Below are 19,974 nucleotides of genomic sequence, written 5' to 3'. Positions count from 1 at the left end.
TCTTTCATCAGTGTCTTATAGTTTTCTGCAAACAGGTCTTTTGTCTCCCTAGGTAGGTTTATTCCTAGGTATTTTATTCTTTTTCTTGCAATGGTAAATGGGGGTGTTTCCATAATTTCTCTTTCAGATTTTTCATCATTAGTGTATAGGAATGCAAGAGATTTCTGTGCAATTTTGTATCCTGCAACTTTACCAAATTCATTGATTAGCTCTAGAACTTTTCTGGTGGCATCTTTAGGATTCTCTATGTATAGCATCATGTCATCTGCAAACAGTGACAGTTTTACTTCTTTTCCAATCTGTATTCCTTTTATTTCTTTTTTTCCTCTGATTGCTGTGGCTAGGACTTCCAAAACTATGTTGAATAACAGTGGTGAGAGTGGACATCCTTGTCTTGTTCCTGATCTTCGAGGAAATGCTTTCAGTTTTTGCCCATTGAGAATGATGTTTGCTGTGGGTTTGTCATATATGGCCTTTATTATGTTGAGGTAGGTTCCCTCTATGCCCACTTTCTGGAGAGTTTTTATCATAAATGGGTGTTGAATTTTGTCAAAAGCTTTTTCTGCATCTATTGAGATGATCATATGGTTTTTATTCTTCAATTACTAAGTATGGTGTATCACATTGATTGTTTTCCATATATTGAAGAATCCTTGCATCCCTGGGATAAATCCCACTTGATCATGGTGTATGATCCTTTTAATGTGTTGTTGGATTCTGTTTGCTAGTAGTTTGTTGAGGATTTTTGCATATATATTCATCAGTGATATTGGTCTGTAATTTTCTTTTTTTGTAGTATCTTTGTCTGGTTTTGGTATCAGGGTGATGGTGGCCTCATTGAATGAGTTTGGGAGTGTTCCTTCCTCTGCAATTTTTGGGAAGAGTTTGAGAAGGATGGGTGTTAGCTCTTCTCTGAATGTTTGATAGAATTCACCTGTGAAGCCATCTGGTCCTGGACTTTTGTTTGTTGCAAAGTTTTTAATCACAGTTTCAATTTCATTACTTGTGATTGGTCTGTTCATATTTTCTATTTCTTCCTGGTTCAGTCTTGGAAGGTTATACCTTTCTAAGAATTTGTCCATTTCTTCCAGGTTGTCCATTTTATTGGCATAGAGTCCCTTGTAGTAGTCTCTTAGAATGCTTTGCATTTCTGTGGTGTCTGTTGTAACTTCTCCTTTTTCATTTCTAATTTTATTGATTTGAGTCCTCTCCCTCTTTTTCTTGATGAGTTTGGCTAATGGTTTATCAATTTTGTTTATCTTCTCAAAGAAGCAGCTTTTAGTTTTATTGATCTTTGCTATTGTTTTCTTAGTTTCTGTTTCATTTATTTCTGCTCTGATCTTGATGATCCCTTTCCTTCTGCTAACTTTGGGTTTTGTTTGTTCGTCTTTCTCTAGTTCCTTTAGGTGTAACGTTAGATTGTTTATTTGAGATTTTTCTTGTTTCTTGAGGTAGGCTTGAATATCTATAAACTTCCCTCTTAGAACTGCTTTTGCTGCATCCCATAGGTTTTGGATCGTCGTGTTTTCATTATCATTAGTCTCTAGGTATTTTTTGATTTCCTCTTTGATTTCTTCAGTGATCTCTTGGTTATTTAGTAACGTATTGTTTAGTCTCCATTTGTTTGTGTTTGTTACATTTTTTTTCCCAGTAACTGATTTCTAATCTCATAGCATTGTGGTCAGAAAAGATGCTTGATATGATTTCAATTTTCTTAAATTTACTGAGGCTTGATTTATGACCCAGGATGTGATCTGTCCTGGAGAATGTTCCGTGAGCTCTTGAGAAGAAAGTGTAATCTGTTGTTTTTGGATGGAATGTCCTATAAATATCAATTAAATCTATCTGGTCTATTGTGTCATTTAAAGCTTGTGTTTCCTTATTACTTTTCTGTTTGGATGATCTGTCCATTGGTGAAAGTGAGGTATTAAAGTCCCCCACTATTATTGTGTTACTGTCAATTACCTCTTTTAGAGCTGTTAGCAGTTGCCTTATGTATTGAGGTGCTCCTATGTTGGGTGCATATATATTTATAATTGTTATATCTTCTTCTTGGATTGATCCCTTGATCATTATGTAGTGTCCTTCCTTGTCTCTTATAACATTGTTTATTTTAAAGTGTACTTTATCTGATATGAGTATTGCTACTCCAGCTTTCTTTTGATTTCCACTTGCATGGAATATCTTTTTCCATCCCCTCACTTTCAGTCTGTATGTGTCCCTAGGTCTGAGGTGGGTCCCTTGTAGACAGCATATATGTGGGTCTTGTTTTTGTATCCATTCAGCAAGCCTGTGTCTTGTGGTTGGAGCATTTAATCCATTCACATTTAAGGTAATTATCGATATGTATGTTCCTATTACCATTTTCTTAATTGTTTTGGGTTTGTTTCTGTAGGTCCTTTTCTTCTCTTGTGTTTCCCACTTAGAGAAGTTCCTTTAGCATTTGTTGTAGAGCTGGTTTAGTGGTGCTGAATTCTCTTAGCTTTTGCTTGTCTGTAAAGCTTTTGATTTCTCCATCGAATCTGAATGAGATCCTTGTTGGGTAGAGTAATTTGGTTGTAGGTTCTTCCCTTTCATCACTTTAAGTATATCATGCCACTCCCTTCTGGCTTGTAGAGTTTCTGCTGTGAAATCAGCCGTTAACTTTATGGGAGTTCCCTTGTATGTTATTTGTCATTTTTCCCTTGCTGCTTTCAATAATTTTTCTTTGTCTTTAATTTTTGCCAATTTGATTACTATGTGTCTCGGCATGTTTCTCCTTGGGTTTATCCTGTATGGGACTCTCTGTGCTTCCTGGACTTGGGTGGCTACTTCCTTTTCCATGTTAGGGAAATTTTCGACTATAATCTCTTCAAGTATTTTCTCGGGTCCTTTCTCTCTCTCTTCTCCTTCTGGGACCCTTATAATGCAAATGTTGTTGTGTTTAATGTTGTCCCAGAGGTCTCTTAGGCTGTCTTCATTTCTTTTCATTCTTTTTTCTTTATTCTGTTCGGAGGCAGTGAATTCCACCATTCTGTCTTCCAGGTCACTTATCCGTTCCTCTTCCTCAGTTATTCTGCTACTGACTCCTTCTAGTGTATTTTTCATTTCAGTTATTGTATTGTTCATCTCTGTTTGTTTGTTTTTTAATTCTTCTAGATGTTTGTTAAACATTTCTTACATCTTCTAGTTCTTTGCTTCCATTTTTTTTTCTGAGGTCCTGGGTCATCTTAACTATCATTGTTCTGAATTCTCTTTCTGGAAGATTGCCTATCTCCACTTCATTTAGTTGTTTTTCTGGGGTTTTAACTTGTTTCTTCATCTGGTACATAGCCCTCTGCCTTTTCATGTTGTCTATCTTTCTGTGAATGTGGTTTTTATTCCATAGGCTGCAGGATTGTAGTTCTTCCTGCTCTGCTTTTTGCCCTCTGGTGGATGAGGCTATCTAAGAGGCTTGTGGAAGTTTCCCAATGGAGGGACTGGTGGTGGGTAGAGCTGGGTGTTGCTTTGGTGGGCAGAGCTCAGTAAAACTTAATCCACTTGTCTGCTGATGGGTGGGGCTGGGCTCCCTCCCTGTTGGTCGTTTGGCCTGAGGCGACCCAACACTGGAGCCTACCCCGGCTCTTTGGTGGGGCTAATGGTGGACTCTGGAAGGGCTCACGCCAAGGAATACTTCCCAGAACTTCTGCTGCCAGTGTCCTTGTCCTCACAGTGAGGCACAGCCACCCCCCGCCTCTGCAGGAGACCCTCCAACACTAGCAGGTAGGTCTGCTTCAGTCTCCTATGGGGTCACTGCTCCTTCCCCTGGGTCCCAATGCACACACTACTTTGTGTGTGCCCTCCAAGAGTGGAGTCTGTTTCCCCCAGTCCTGTCGAAGTTCTGAAATCAAAGCCCACTAGCCTTCAAAGTCTGATTCTCTAGGAATTCCTCGTCCCGTTTCCTGACCCCCAGGGTTGGAAGCCTGACGTGGGGCTGAGAACCTTCACTCCAGTGGGTGGACTTCTGTGGTATCAGTGTTCTCCAGTTTGTGAGTCACCCAGCCAGCAGTTATGGGATTTGATTTTATCGTGATTGCACCCCTCCTACCGTCTCATTGCGGATTCTCCTTTGTCTTTGCATGTGGGGTATTTTTTTTGGTGAGTTCCAGTGTCTTTGTGTCGATGATTGTTCAGCAGTTAGTTGTGATTCCGGTGTTCTCAAAAGAGGGAGTCTATTTACTGTTTTTTTAAAGTACCACATCCCTAATTATGATACTGGGGTAACTCAGTGGCATTCATAGAAATTTGGCAGCCAGTAAAATCAAACAGCAAAAAAGTGTGATTCGCTACAACAGAGCACCTACTATGAGCCCAGCACTGCTCAAAGTACAAACGCAACCCGTTTCTTTAAAAGAAAAATCTATCCCAAACCTCATCAATAATATATAGTGAAAATTTAAGAAAGATTATTTTTTTCCCTTTTTGTTCCCAGTGGTCCAAACAAAATCTGCATAATTAGGAAGGAGCAGCTCTGTTAAATGAAAAGTTTAAAATGTAAAACTTTAAAATCCTATTATAATTTCATGGGATTAGATTGTTTTTATGGCACAAGTAAATTGGTTGTGTGTTGTTCTCCCCCACAAGATGAATAAAAAACAGTTTATAATCAGGTCCTCGGGGATTTGGCATGGATTTAGGAATTTTTTATTTCATATTCATTGTATAAGAAATGAAACTCTTCCATTTGGGACCTGAATGTGTAAATTTTTAATATATGACTCTTAGCTGGCATTTTTCAATATACAAGACAGAATAATTTAAGCCTAATCTTCATCTTAGAAGGGACATTTTGTTCTAAAATTGTTATCCTTTAAGTTCAGCAAATTGTAAGCTTGTTTTCTAAAACTACATTTTTTGGGCTGTAAGAAACCGCTTCAAATTAATATCAATGCTTCTAATGCTCCCATCCATGTTACATGGCTTAACGGGTGGGAGGAACGTAAAGAAAGAGGTATTTGGGGGACCAGTTTCCTTAAAGGACCCAGGATAACAACAAGAAAGCAGCAAAACCTTCCTTTTTCTCGTTAAGGCATGTAGATTCAGGAAACCCACGTCATTTGTTGAAACTGTCTGTGATTTCCAACGTGTTTGCCTTGCCATTTGGGGAGACTGTTTGTCTACTTGCTCATTCATTCGTTCAAGTGTCAATGGAACATCTATTGAGCGCCAGTCACTGCTCTGTGCTGGGAATCGGCAGGGGACAACAATGACAGCAACAAGAGACAAAAGTCCCTGTCCTCGTGGAGGTCACATTCTGGTTGGGGAGGCAAATAAGTAAAGTATATAATACATTAGGTGGTGAGAAATCCTTGGAGGAAGATGACGCAGAGGTGGGGTTCAGGGAGCACCAGGATGGGAACGGGGAACTGGAGTTTCGATGGAGTGGTCCAGGGAGGCGAAGGTGGCACTTGAAAAAAGACTTGAGTGACAGTAACTGATGTCTCATCTCTGCCCCCAGACCATTCTGCTCTCTTCCCTTCACCTCGGCCATGTACTTTGACTTGAAAATAACTGTCTCCTCCCCAATTACCAGAAGTAAACAACAGGCTGGAGTCATGCTCACGATAGGGGAATTGGAGGGTGTTGGTTAATTTGAAGGGAGCAGAATTGGGTTATTGCGTTTGGGCTGGAATCTACAAATTCTAATTCTTTCTACTCTAGGGCCTGTTGCAAGAGACTGAATTTACAGCCCTGTGTTCCATCTAATCAAAGTATAAATGGAATGACTATGAAAAATTCTGCCTGGCTTTGGTCACCGGTGAAGACCAAACGCATTTATTTTTATTGAAAAGTCATTAGCAATAAGATACCATTATCCCCTTCACCAAAATATTATTAAGCAGGGACAACTTTAATTTCTCTATGAGGCAGTGGTTTTCCAGCCCAAGTGAGTATAATCTTTTTTCTCACACTAACCTCTATTGTCATTGCTTTATCTTCATTAAAACTTGGATTCTGCCAGAAGAGTGTGCAGGATGTGAAAAAGAGGGTATGTGTGTGTGTGTGTGTGTGTGTGTGTGTGTTTATATATATTTCTTTTTTTTTTAGTCAAGACCAAATAAAAGGCTTAAGGTGTAGTTCCGCGGTGTGCCCAATGTCTTGGCAAATGTCTCCATACTTTAGACTAGTTTTATGGGTTTAAATTTCACTTAAGTGTCCAAAAGCTTGTTTTAGTTTTAAGATGATCAAAGCATTTGGTTATAGCCAAGTACCTACTGAGCAAATCACTAAGATTTGTCTTTTCAACAAAAGAAACAGTTGAGGAGGTTTTAGAAGTAACACTTAAAAGCTTTCCCATGTGCGTGCAGTAAATAGTTTGCTAATTCTTTAGGAATCACTCAGAGCACCATGGAGAAATTGTCACCTGAGGGCACAGTGCTCAGAGGGGTAGGTGAACCTTGGTCCACACTTCCCACTGGGAAGTCATACCTGGTCCCCGACGTGCAGGCACGTGTTCTTGTCCATCAGGCCCTTCAATATCAGGCCTGACACAGAAGCCCTCAGGGCACAGGGGGCTTTGGATCCTATCTCTGGCACGGCTGGTTTAGGTGAATACCAGCTGTTTATTCAACTGTGAAATGGAGATAACACCTGCATCTCCTAGGCGCACGTTACAGTCAGTGCGACAATGTATACGGTACACTTCTCACAGACTGAATTTGCACATAGAGCAGGCACCCGATAAATTAATGGTGGCTGCCACCGCAAAATGCGAGTAAGGTATTCAAGCATCTCAGCTGGATCATCGCCTAGAGCGTGCACATCTCGGTGGACAGAAGGGAGACCTGGCACAGTGCTTACAGAGTTCATCTGATGAGGCCCATCGCTCACACCCGTACATTTCTCTCTATCCCTCTCCCCTTGGGAAACATGTTTCCAAGTTGCCTAAAGGACCCTGCAATAATAACCAGTACTGTTCCCAAGCAGAGCCCACCGCCCGCCCCCCAGCCCCGGCTCAGCTCATCTCCGGAGATAACCGACCTCCTGAAGCTCCTGGCTGCATCGCCAGCCGATCTCACTCAAGCACCGTTACTTCTCCTCGGAGCCAACCCTGAACATCCAGGGGGCTATTGATGTTAACATTCTAATTTTTCTCAGAGAACCCTTGGAGGCCTACCCCCATCTAACTTGTCTGAGCGTCTCACATTGTATATTCTGACCAGGTTTTAAGAACTGCTGGAACTGACTTGGGGTTGGTTGCCAAGATCAAAATCTCATCTGTGGGTAGAAATGTTCTTTCCCACACAATGTACCCTCGGTTATTTGCATCTCTCACTCTCCTGGGCCTCTGGACTCGCCATCTTAGCAGCACCCAGTTCATCACTTGCTCCGGCCCCTCTGCATTACATAGTGTGGCCAAAAGGAGCTGGATTCACCGGCAGTGATCAGGAACAAAAGGGACACAGAGAGAGAGAGAGAGAAGGCAGACACAAGAAACACAAAGGAACAGCTTGAACTTAGAGGGGAAAACATGTTTGTGTGTTTGTTGCCTGTTGTTTTTCAAACTCACTAAGACATGTGTTGTCCTTGAAGAAATTCAGAAATTTCAAGCACTCCTCCAGGTCGTTTCCACTGTTGTTGCAGTCACACCAGGGGGCCACGCTGAGGCTACTGGAGTCTATGTAGTTGGGGGTCATGACTGTACCTAGAAGAGTAAAAAACAAGGCGTTTTATTCTTGTGTGATGGTATAAACTTTCCTAGAGCCTAAAAAGAAACAAATGTTCCTCTGACAGCGGATGCACCGTGGATAATTACAAACATTGTGTTTGCTGAGTGGAAAATTAGGTTAAGCAGTGCATTTTCTTGGCAATTTATCTTGAGCACATAAAATAATTTACACATTTACTTAAAAAGTTCGAACAGAACTCCTTGAGCTGCACTTAGGGTGTTTTTCGCTGCACAAACGGTATGGATGTCATGGAGTAGGAGAGAATTAACTTAGAATGCATGAGTTGCCAAATCCCTTGCATTTTCTTGAAAATGTCATTAATCTTCAAAAACAGATAGAGCTGGTTTTACACATCTTAAAAAATCCTTTTAGGACGCTGCCTCTACTTCCCTCGGAAGCAACGGGCTCCTTCAGAGTAACCCAGAGAAGCTTAGAAGCTATCCTTATGGGTTACCCCACATTCTGGATGTATACAAGGAGGCTCTCAACTGATTTAGCGTTCCAAGTTGTGATGGAATTGGAAATAAACAATGGAAATTCTCTAAGCCAATGGCTCCTGGAGTATTGTCTTAAGAGTCCTCAAAAGTCCTCAAAGAAATGCTGGGTGGCCGCTCTTGCCTACATCTTCCTGTGTATTCATTGTTCTTCTGATGAGTTCTGTACTGGAACAAATAAACGATGCGTTTATACTTAACACGACCCAAATGTCTCCTCCTGGGTGGCTCACACCGGGCAATGCCTACTCATGCCAAGAAGCCTTCTGTTTTTATACAGTTTGTGGAATTAAGAAGTAACAGGCAGTCCAGTGAGCCACAGGATATATTTGGTTCAGAAACAGAAAAAAATATTCTTTTTAAGCTCTTCTGGGTCAAGGGCATAACTTCTTTGCCCTACATTCCTTACTGACTTGAACTAAATAATGTCCCATTATACCTTGGGATGAAAACGTCAACCCACAGCAGAGAGAAGCTTCTAACTTTGGGTGAGAAAGGAACGGGCACCCCAAACGCTGAGTGAAGAGGTTAGAGTATGCCTACTAAGCACCCACTGTATGCCTGGCACCAGAATGGATCCCTGACATTTGGAAGAAGTAGGAACAAGCTCTGTCCCGAGAGAAGTTAGAACCCAATGACCAGAGTGGAGGGAAAGAGCTGGACCCAAGGGAGAAATAAATTTTGGTGCATAGAATGCATTGTCTCAACCAGTTATTCCCTTAAATAATGAGGATTTCATCATCCTCAGGCCAGAAACACCTGGCAGTCCTGAGGCTTGGCCCCGTACGGAGTATTTAATGAGCATGTGTACTTAGAAGGTACAGACTGAGCTGTAAACAGTCATTATATCCTGGAGTGGGGCTGTAGATCTTTAACACTGTCTCCTTTGGGTTCTCTGTATTTTTTTTTTTAAAAACTCTTTACAATGAGCACTCCTTACTTAATTCAGTTATTTCTTAAACTTGTAATTCCATAGTTGATAACTAATCCTACTAGGGACTACTTTATTTAAGAAAAGGAGAGAGTGAATGCAAATTTGGAGGGCTGACTTAAGGGAGATAAGCTGATGGGACCTATCCATGAGAATGGTCAATAGCTGGTGAATGGTATTACCCAAGAGAGCACAGGTATCCTTGCAAAAAAATAGTTGGGATGAGTGTGCAGGCGCCTGCAATATCCCTGCATTAAGTACAGTCAGTGATTGTCCCAGTGGCTCTTGCTGAAGACACTCTGGTGACAAAGAATTTGGTCTGGGCTGTCACTCTTGGTGGGACTTTCTTTCTGCCTGGTGACTTGTGTGATCCTGGCAGGCGCTCACACCCTGGCTGAGCCATCAGGCTTCTGACAACCGTGATTTCCCTCATCCTTCCCTAGCCTTCATTACATGTTCCTTCTCAAACGACAATCGTGAGCGAGCCCTGCCACCAAGGCTGCTGCAGCCCTGGCACCCCAGAGCCCTTCCTTTCCTCCTGCTGCCCCCGTTTATCCTTGGGTACAGATCTGCCTCTTTCTGTCCCTCCTCCGACTCGCACTGGTGCCTTGTTTATTTGCACTGCTCCCCGGAATGCCAAGAACCTGGTTCCTCTAACGCCTTAGGTCTTGAAAGACCGAAAACACTATTTCTGCTATGTCTGTTCTCAGGCGAAAAAATTAGGTGAAACACCCCCTACCCACCAGGAGCTGAATCACCCAGAATACTAATGGCGAGCAGGACCCCCAGTACTCAGGGATTTTCTTTCCAAAGGGCCATTTCTGGAAAACAGCCTTTCTGACTTCCCCAGACTGAATGACTTCCAAGTTCCCTCTCTCCAAAGTTCCCTAATTCAATTAACTTGGTTTGACTTGCTCTCCTCTTCCATAACCACGCCTTCCCCCCTACTTTTGTTCTGTGCGGTCAGTTCTCCAACTGAGACGCTTCCCAGGTCTTCACACTTGCTGCCTTCCCGTTCTTTAATAATCCCTGCTTCCTGCCTTTGCGCATCCATTGCCCTCCTTTTTTCTCCCCCCGTTCTTCAGAGGCGAGTCCCAACATCAAAACACCAGCACAGAGCATTCCTAGGAGATTTTTACATCCACAGGGAGCTGCAGGCTACAATGGAAGGAGTCTGAGTATTTGTAAACCAGCATTTTCTCCCATCCCATGTCTCCCCAGTCTTACCAATAAGCCCTGAGTAGGCGAGGAGGCAGTCAGCGTAGTTTTCCTTTAGACAGCTGCTGACAGACCTTGACTCCGGCTGGCAGTTGGTAAAAAAATCCGCCAGGCGAGATCTGCAACAGGAAGAAAGTAGGGGGTGGGGAATATGCTTTAAAATAGCCTAAGCTTCTGGACAGACATAACTTTTCTTTACTCCTTTCTTGATAGGCCTTTTTCCACACCGAAAAATACAGAGAATGTGAACTCTTAAAATATTAGCATCCTCTCTTATACGTGCCCCTAACCGTCCCCTCGCCCACCTGTGTGGGCGTCTTGCAGAGAAGTCTTCAGGGCCTATAACTGGAGAAATCTAGCTGCTCTGAAGTTTCCATTCAATATTTATTTCTGACTAGACTTATTTGCATCTTTAGGAAATATGCTTCTCCACACACTCACCGGAGATCCACACTGGGAAAATATTTACTTAATACAGAAACACGTCCCTGGCATCAAAAGAGGATGCTATAGCCCAACTGCTCCTGTAATTACTAGTGGCTTTAAAAATACGTGTTATCTGTCATCTAAGTCATGTCTCATCCACCACCCCAGGGAGGGGGCAGTGGTTTATTCCAGCCAAGTGATACTGAGGAGGAGCTCGCCTTTCCAGAACTGAAGGGAAAGGCAAAAGCGACGGGGTGACGCTGGCTCGGGTGCAATTTCACTGTCTGACCGGGTGGAGGGGGTCCACTGATCAAAGCGAAGCATCTGTCTGCAGTTTGCTAAGCCTCCAGGGGCCAGCTCAGTCCACCCAGAAGCCCTGGGTGGTGGTGAAGGTGCAGAAGTGAAGACGGGGCCGTAGACAACACCGGTCTGGGGAGGAAAAGGGCTCTTTGTGGCCGACTGGCTGTTTTTCAGTCTAAAGAGGATATTGTTGGAGAAATCCTGAATGAGAGCTGGGGCACCTCTGAGGTCATCCGAGCAGACCACAGCTCTATGTGAAGAACACAATGGACTTCAAGAGAATTTAAATTATCTGGCAATTATGGGAGACAACGGATGTTTGTCTTAGCTTTCTTCCCTTTAGCTCACCCGAGTTGCCAGCCAACATACCCAGGGCTGTTTTTACTTCTATCCACCCAAGAAACTGTATTTACTTAGCATACTTAATGATATAAACAAGCTTGCCTGGGTGGAGCTGAGCAAGGTAGGACGTCTGGAGAACACAGAGGTTTGTAAAAGGCCTGTAGGATGCACATTCTGTGTCCCTTTCCTACAACTTTAACTGGAAGGGGATTAAAAGGCCTGATGAAATTATCTAAGTCCACAGCACATTGAAAAGGATGGTTCGTATGGGATTGGTCTCTCCTTGAACCCTTGTAAACAAGGCGTGTCTGAGCTTCCCTACTTGTGCCAATCTGTACATCCCGTATGTCATGTGCCTGGTTCCATGACTGTGACCCCCCGGGGCAGGTGTTGAAGCTCTGCTTTATTTTCTTTGCACAGCACCTGACACTCCTCAGACAGGCCCTTTAGAACGCTTCCCAAGCAGGGCCATGTGCTGAAGCTAAGTGGCTTGGCAAAATCCTCCAAATGAGGCTTGTGCGTATGCCTGTGTACGTGCCTGGATCTCTCCCACGGTCTAAGCCTAGTTGGTGTTTCCTGACTCTAACTGAACACACTGAAAGGCATAAAACCTGGCCGTTTTCTTTAGCCTGGTTAAAGGATTTACCTTTCAGAGGAAATCCCTAAAGGTGACTCAGGCTTACTCAACTGGCACCAATGGCATCCAGCTTGGACTGAGTGTTAATTTCAGAAGAGTTTCCCTGGTCATGAAAGTTAATGATCTCATGGCATTGGGCTACTAACTCTGCAAAGGCCAACTGTGGTTCAGGCAGCTGCGACTCCAGTTCTGCACACAACCCGATCAGCTCTCCGACCTGGCAGCCCCGCGCTCCCAGCTGCCCCGCGGAGACGGTCGAAAGGTCGCGCTGTCTCCGAGTCTCCTGTTTCTCGTAGCCTCTTGAGCAGACTATTAACTGAACAGCACCGTGATGCGGATTACTATCCTCCAGCGCGAGGCTAATGTCACCAGATTCATTTTACTTAACAACCTCAGAACTGACTCACAATTGGACTCTGGGATGAAAGGCTAATTGAGTCCGTCTGCTGCAGAGAACGTAACCCTGATTGGGAGGCTAAAACTAGATATACTGCTCTGAGCATCACCCCAGACAGGATGGTTCTGGAGAGAGGATTGTCCGCACAGATCCCGGTCCTAAGGCAAAACCAAGCCAGTGGACGGCAAGAGTTTCAAAATAATCGTGAGCACATGCAGCGTAGCTAAAGCACTAACATTTCCCTGGTTCCTTCATTTTTGACCCACCTCCCCCTGCCGTTTATACTTGGAGACAGGATGGCCACTTTCTGTGATTCACATTTTACAGATAGAAAAACTGACGTCAGAGGAAGTTTATACAGTGGTTCCTGGAGCCGGCTCATTACGGGCAGACTGGCACCTTTTCACGAATTTTGCAAGTTGGTTAACATCACAGTGGTAGCTTGAAAGTGGCCTTGGTGGGAGTATTTACACAATGGTAATCAGCAAGCGCTACACATCAGGGTCTTGTGCTGTTCTTGGAGAACCAGTTGTTACATATTTACTGGCACAGTGCTCTTTAAAAACCAGCATGATGTAGTCAATCCCAGAGATGAAGGATGTGTCGGGTCTTGGGAGTTGAGTCCCAGCTCTTCCAGGACAGGCTTCCTCTCCCTTTGTGTCAAATGGCATGTGAAATGGTGTCGTAAATTAACCTCCAGTCTCCAGTATCTTCCAAAGAGAGAAAACAGTCCTCCCCAAAGGTCCTCACATCCCAGCAGCACAGTCCTCTGAAATCTCTCAAAGCAACGTGTGCAAATGATTACATGTATTGACAAAGCCTCTGACTTCCTGCCCGTTCCATTCACTGAATGATGGGTCAAGTGCTTGTGATAATAACGATGAATAAGTTCCCTGTCCCTGAGCTCAAATAACCTGTCATCTAGAAGCTGAGAGAAACAAGTAAAAAGATTATAATACTACAGTGGCTAGCTCTTGATAAAAGGTAAGAAAAGCTGCTAATAAAAATAACACAACGTGAATGAAGTGTTTAGTATATATTAGGTATGCCTTCATACACTTTATATTTTTTCCTGACAACTCTAATAAGGTAAGGACTATTACTTTGTTATCCTAATTTTACAGAGGGGGAAACCACAGCTTGAGAGGCTGTAATATTGAGACTGAGACTTGGAAGACGGCTAGGATCCTTCAGGAAAAGGTGGAAGAGGGTACTCCGGGCAGAAGGAAGCAGTATGTGATAAAGTAACCATATTCTTAATAATCCCAGGGTAACAATTATGGAGTGTTTGTACCTGCCAGGCACTGATCTAAGTGTTTGGCATGTATTCACATAGTTAATTTTCACAACAACCTTAGTAGGTGATACTATCAGCCCCATTTAACAGATGGAGACACTGAGGGAAAGAGAGGTTAAGTAACTCCTTCCAGGTTGTAGAGCTCTGTGCTGGAGCTGGAATGTGACCACATTCTGTGGGACTCCAGAGCTGGAGGACATTCTCAACCACTACACCTTACACGTGCATCATCCAGAAAACTGTCAGTCGATCACTTGAGATGGTGGGACCACGGGAGGCAAATGGCTGAGTGACAGAGATGGTGCTGGCAAGATCACCAAGGGCCTTGAATGACCTAAGAGTTTGGATTTTATCCTGAAAGCAGTGGGAGTCACAGAAGGATTTTAAACAGAGAAGTAACATGAGCAGATCTGCAGAGCAGGAAGACTCTTGGGTGTCTCAGTTATTAAGCAAAGATTTGCTTGAGACCTCTTCTGTGTCCCCCCTGCTCTAACAGCGATGAGAAGAGCAGGACACTGGCCAAAGGCAGGAGGGACAATGGTGTTGGAGGCTGCAGCCGGCGGAGAACTGAGGGCCAGAAGGGGAGGAGGGAAGGAAGATGCCCTGAACGGTGGGTGTTGCTAGAATGAAAGTCAAGACTGCCAAAAGGTGGGGGCAGAATCAGGGTGTGAACAGCTCAGTAGACAGGGGTGCCATGGAATGTGGAGGGGGACCCGGGAGAGGACAGTCTGCAAGGAAGATAGTGAGGTGGCCTGTGGGTGTGCTAAGGTCATGGCGCCTTGGGAGTCAAGCGCCTAGTAGGTTGTGCGAGCCCCGGACCTTCATCTGTCCAGTTGCCAACCAGCCCCAGCATCGCCCCCTGCACACGACCTCCTGCCCACCCTGGGTTAAGAATCACGCCGTAACCTTTTTCAGTGGCTTCCTCCGCCTGGGCTGCAGTGATGCAAACAAGAGAGCTTACATGGCCAGTGTGGGATTAACAAAGAAATTCCACAACTGCATTTCTTCTGGAGACATGAAATCTCCATGACGACAGCAGTGATGAACCTGATTGTTTTTCTCTAAGAAAATGAATAGGCACTAAAGTAGAAATGTATCTCCCTGCGAAAGAGAAATTTCCCACCCTTAAAGAGAAGAAAAAGGCCGGCAAATGCCAAGTTGGCCTTAGGAAATCTGCTGAAGAGAAAACACTGGTTTATGCAGAAAATATCATATTAAAGGAAGCATGCGGCTAACTGGAAATAGAAAAATGATTATAATGATAAAATCTAGGAGCGTCTTAAACAGCAGATGGTCTTTTGACAGTGGGGGGAAAATCATTTACCTACTTTTTCTGTTACCATTTTAAGGAAAATAGTGTTATGGCAAACAGGTAAAAAACATACTAGTAATGCCCAGTTTCACTCATCGTGGATTATTCTAATCCTTTAAATGTTTTTTTTTTTTTTTTCCAGGGCAAATCCCATACTTGGACACAAGCTGTGTGCTTGCTGGAATGGAGACCTGGACAAAGAATTGTGAGATCCTGAAAGAGATCCAGGCTCTGACACTAATAAACCAGAGTTCCTGAACACGATGCTTGACTACTTAGCTCTTGGATTTCCCTTCCACTTCAGAAAGACAGTCTATTGGACACTTGAAGCTACTTGGAAAAAAAAAATCCACTTGTTTTTGAAGAATTCTTATTATTTTCATCCATGATCCCATTCCACCATTACACATGATTTAGTGCCAAGGCATTTGGTTTCCTTTGAGTATAGAGACCAGATCTTTCTAGTGGATCCCCTCGTCTCATGTGCGAGAAAGCTGAGGGCCAAAGAGGTTAAGGCCCTGCTCACTGTCACATGGTAAGTGGTGGCAGAGGGGCCTTCACTGGAAGAGGAATCACCAACTGCCTGTAACAGCCCTGGAAGGAGCGAGTGAGGAGGGTGCTGGACTTTAATTACCCTGGGATTGAATTAAAGTCGTCAAGTGTCTAATTGCTCTGTGCCTCCCACCGTCTGACCAGCTTTTCTTCAGAGCCTTCTACCTAAGGTTCCCCTGATTTCACAGCCTCAGCGAGTGCTTTGCCTGCAATGCTGGGGCTCAGGAGGGGCCAGAGGGTGCAGACAGACTCTGCCCAAGAGGGTGGTGAGTTTGTCAATGAATGAGGCTCCCCTTTATTAAGGAGTCTTTGGGGCAACATCACAGCCCATACAAGACTTGCTGATCCACCAGCAACTCAAACTCGGAACAGGATCCATTTATTCATCTGCTCAGGTAAGAAATCACTGCATTTTTCTCTGAATCCAACGTGAATGTTAGGGCTTTCAAGTCTTGGTTTTCAACTCAAGCCATTTAGTTTCTGAAAGCTTTCTCAATGGGTCAGTTAGAGGAGCCCAAAAATGACAGGCCTGGGAGTGACACGCATCTGTTTCTAATCCCAGCCCTACCTTCCATGGTTAAATACCTTAGTAAGGTATTTAACATCTCCAATCCTCAGTTTTTTCACCTGGAAAATGGGGCCAATGGTATCTAGAGTTGCCTTAAATGGTTGCTGTGACACCTAAGTGACAATTATATAAAGCACCTCGCTCAGAACCTGGAATACACGTTGCCCAATACATTTTTACTTCACATCCCTTCATCTTTTCTCCCCAATTTCTGGTCCATTCTAATGTGAAGCCCTTGCAACAAAAACATATAGCAAGCGCAACACAGAGAAACATATATCTTTATCTTCTGCTGGCCCTTATATTACATACAGGCAGACCTCAGAGACATTGCGGGTTTGGTTCCAGACCACTGCAATAAAGCGGATATTGCTATAAAGCAAGTCACACGAATTTTTTGGTTTCCCATAGCGTATAAAAGTTATGCTTCACTAAACCACAATCCATTAAGTGAGCAATAGCATTATGCCTAAAAAAATGTATGTACCTTAATTAAAAATACCTTATTGCTAAAAATGCCAAAACAACTGCAATAATAACATCAAAGATCACTGATCACAGAGCACCATAACAAATACAGCAATAATTTAAAAGTTTTAAATATTACAAGGATTACCAAAATGTGACACAGAGATACGAAGTGAGCAAATACTGTTGGAAAATGGTGCTGACAGACTTGCTCAATGCAGGGTTGTCTCAAACCTTCAATTTGTACAAAACACAGTTTCTGCAAAGTGCAATAAAATGAAGTACGTATTTAGAACAGGTTAATCTGTGTAACTGAGGGCGGTAAGTCTGACCAAAACAAATTTGACGAGTCCGAAGCCAGGTATCCTGAGGTGTTACTTAAAACCTCTCAGTCATATGAGCTTATAGAATAAAAGCATTTTAAGAAGAGCTACTTTTTCCCATGCATTTAGGGGGAAAAGACATATTTTTTTAAATGACTAAATATCAGTAAGTTTGTTAATACTGCTAATGTTTTATGCAGAATAAAATCAATTAGAAAAACATGCTGCCCAAATCAGCCCTGGGATGACAAAGCAAGAGCACTGGAATGGTAATTTTCTGGAACAGTGACACAAAACAGATTTTTCCTCTTTCTGTTTTTAGAAAATTACCTTAGCCCTTCTTCTCCGGCAGCCTACTGGAGAGCACATCTGGAAAGCATCCTTCAGCAAATCAGAGCCTATGTTAAACATATTTTGCAGGGGGTGTATTCTTGCTTTGCTGTTTCCCACTTTGGACTGCACATTCTGGCTTCCCGAAGCAGAGGCCCAGTGTTTGCCAGGGGCAGGCTGTGAAGCTGGGGGGCTCGGGCTGCTCTTCAGAGAGATCAGGTCCTCCCGCTGCCTGGGAGCCAATGTGACCTCTCTGGAGCAACGGCCCTGGGGCAGGTTTGCACGCCCCAGGCACAGATGCTCAAAGCTCCACTGTGTTCCTCAGCCCCTTAATGTGGGTCCCCACTCCTGGCGGGATGATGAAAGCCTCAGCCAACGATGTGCTTCTTGGTGACTTAGCCAGACCGCGGCCACATGTTGTTGGGAAATAGAGCCGTGAGGTCCAAGAAGCTCTCAAGACTTGCCTAATGCTTTATTTTCCTGGGACAGGAAGGCCCCTGTGACCAAGTCGAAATCAATGCCTGTTGCCCCCAAATCCCTGCTCAGCCTCATCCAGATTCTTAGGCCCATTTAACCAAATGCCCCACACCTGCGCCCCTCACCCTGGGGAGTCCCTGCTCATCTGGCTCCTTGGCAGCTCCCGGCCTAGCACGTGGGTCACAGGAGGCTGAGGTCACTGCCCTCTGAACTTGACCCACAGGAAGACGGAATGCAGGTGGAGCCACGCATCATTTTAGCCCACGTGTCCTGCTTGGGGTCTATCTCTAAGGGTGAGGGCTCAGTGAAAGCAGGCTGCAAGGGCAGAGATGCGATGCCTCCTTAGCCTTTCTGATCACATCAAACTGCAGCAGCCCTGCCCCACCCCCCCACCAAGGGAAGCCCAGGTCAGCATCAGATCAATCTCGGCATCCCTCAGGAAGTCACCTTGCATGAACACTGACAGCCATCAATCAACATCTGCAGAGCGGCTGACACAGCTTGACAACTAATCTCTACGTGGCAAATCTGGAAGTTGGCAACGGAATCCATCCCAACCTAGAAGAGGCTCTCTGCGGCCCCTGATTGGATGCCCCAGAGCTGCCCTTCAGCTGGGCCTCCTCCCTTCCCCTCCCTCAGCAAATTTCTCCAATGCACACACTGATGGCCACTCTCTAAACAGACTGTACGTCATCATGGGAGCACAGACACATTGCGAACAACCCTATGCTTTGTGGCCAAGTCAAATAAGTTGTTTTGTATTATCCATGCTACAGCACGTCTCTAGCGCGGAAAATGTAGCTTTGGTGGTACTTGCTTTTACAGGAAGAAACTGAGGGAGAAAAGAAATTGGGGGTTTTTCTGGATGATGAAATTATCATTAAGCTCTCAGGTATCCAACAGCTGTCTGTGACAAAGATGCTAAAACTCTTTGAGTAAGTCATATCCGTTAAGTTTTCTATATTTCTGCAGGGACTCTTTAGTAATCAGTTTTGTGACTTTTGGCCACGAGGAGAAAAAGAAATAGAAATCTAGATGTTCAACCGATCTTTCGCCAGTAGAACCATACCTTAAAACTCCAGACCAACACGTTGTGAATTTACTTCATGTAGAATTGTACAGGTACCTCCACCTTCAGGAGTGAATTACAGAAGTTGCCTTACGTCCTGAAATCTAAGAAGCTCTAAGTCAACTGCTCAGGTACCCAGGGCAGCAAAGGTCACCCACCATGCTTCCATTTACTTATGCCCACTCTTGCTTCAGAAAAAATTTTGAGATGAATTTGAACGTAGCTTTGATGCAACAGAATAAATGTAAAAATTAGCGAGGGTATTTGGGGCCAAAGAAAGATAAGACAGAGGTAGAGGTGCAGTCAGTACAAAATGCACACACACACCTGGCTAGATGAAAGCTAAGCACTTGGCTCTGTGCTTTCTAGAAACCACTGGGAAGAGGGGGGAAGTAACTAGTTCCACAATTCGTGATATACCGAAAATCAGAAACAAGATAGATGCTCAGAAGAAAATCTACTGTGGGGGGCCGAACAATGACCCACGAAGATGTATACACTCTAGGCCCTGGAACCTGAGACCTAAGGCTATGTCACCTGACATGGTAATAGCACCTTTGCAGATGTGATGAAAGTTGTGGGCCTTGAGGGGGGTAGATTATCCTGCACTATCCAGGTGGGCCCAGTGTAATCCCAAAGGTCCTTAAAAGTGGAAGAGGGAGAAAGATAAGGAGGTGAGAGTAATACAATAGGAGAAAGACTGGACCAGCCTTTGCTGATTTGGAAGATGGAGGGAGGGGCCACAAGCCAAGGAATGAGGGCAAAAGACAATAAAGTATATTTGCCCCTAAAGCTTCTGGAAGGAACTCAGCCCTGCGGATGCCTTGAGTTCAGCTCAGTGGGATCAGGGCAGTACTCCTGACCTTCAGAACCGGAAGAGAATACGTCTGTGTGACTTAAAGCCACTGCGTTTGTAGTAATTTGTTACAGCAGCAACAGAAAATGAAAACACTATGAAACGGCAGTGAAGGTTTTGCAGATGGAATCTGAAAATGGGCCAGGACTTAAATTTCAGTTCAACCACTTACTAACCATGACATTTTGGGCACGTACCTTAACTTTTCTGAAGATTTACTCTGGTAGAATGACAGGAAGTCCTTCCAAGGGTTCCTGAAGGATTACGTACGTGTACCTGGCACCTAGCA

General features: G+C 44.1%; 1 protein-coding gene across 3 annotated transcripts in view; it reads right to left on the bottom strand.

Annotated features, from left to right (window-relative positions):
• GFRA1 (GDNF family receptor alpha 1) overlaps positions 1-19,974 on the bottom strand; it is a 226,875-nt gene that overhangs the window by 38,301 nt on the left and 168,600 nt on the right. For all 3 annotated transcript variants that reach the window (XM_059899712.1, XM_059899710.1, XM_059899711.1), the window contains 2 exons: positions 10,341-10,450; positions 7,529-7,663 (listed from right to left, as the gene is read on the bottom strand). In XM_059899712.1, coding sequence (XP_059755695.1) covers positions 7,529-7,663; positions 10,341-10,450 — 245 coding nt within the window. The remainder of the gene's footprint in view (positions 1-7,528; positions 7,664-10,340; positions 10,451-19,974) is intronic.

This window comes from Balaenoptera ricei, chromosome 16 (assembly GCF_028023285.1).
Source record: "Balaenoptera ricei isolate mBalRic1 chromosome 16, mBalRic1.hap2, whole genome shotgun sequence".
In the NCBI taxonomy this organism is placed as follows: domain Eukaryota; kingdom Metazoa; phylum Chordata; class Mammalia; order Artiodactyla; family Balaenopteridae; genus Balaenoptera; species Balaenoptera ricei.
This window is presented reverse-complemented; position numbering and strand designations above follow the sequence as displayed.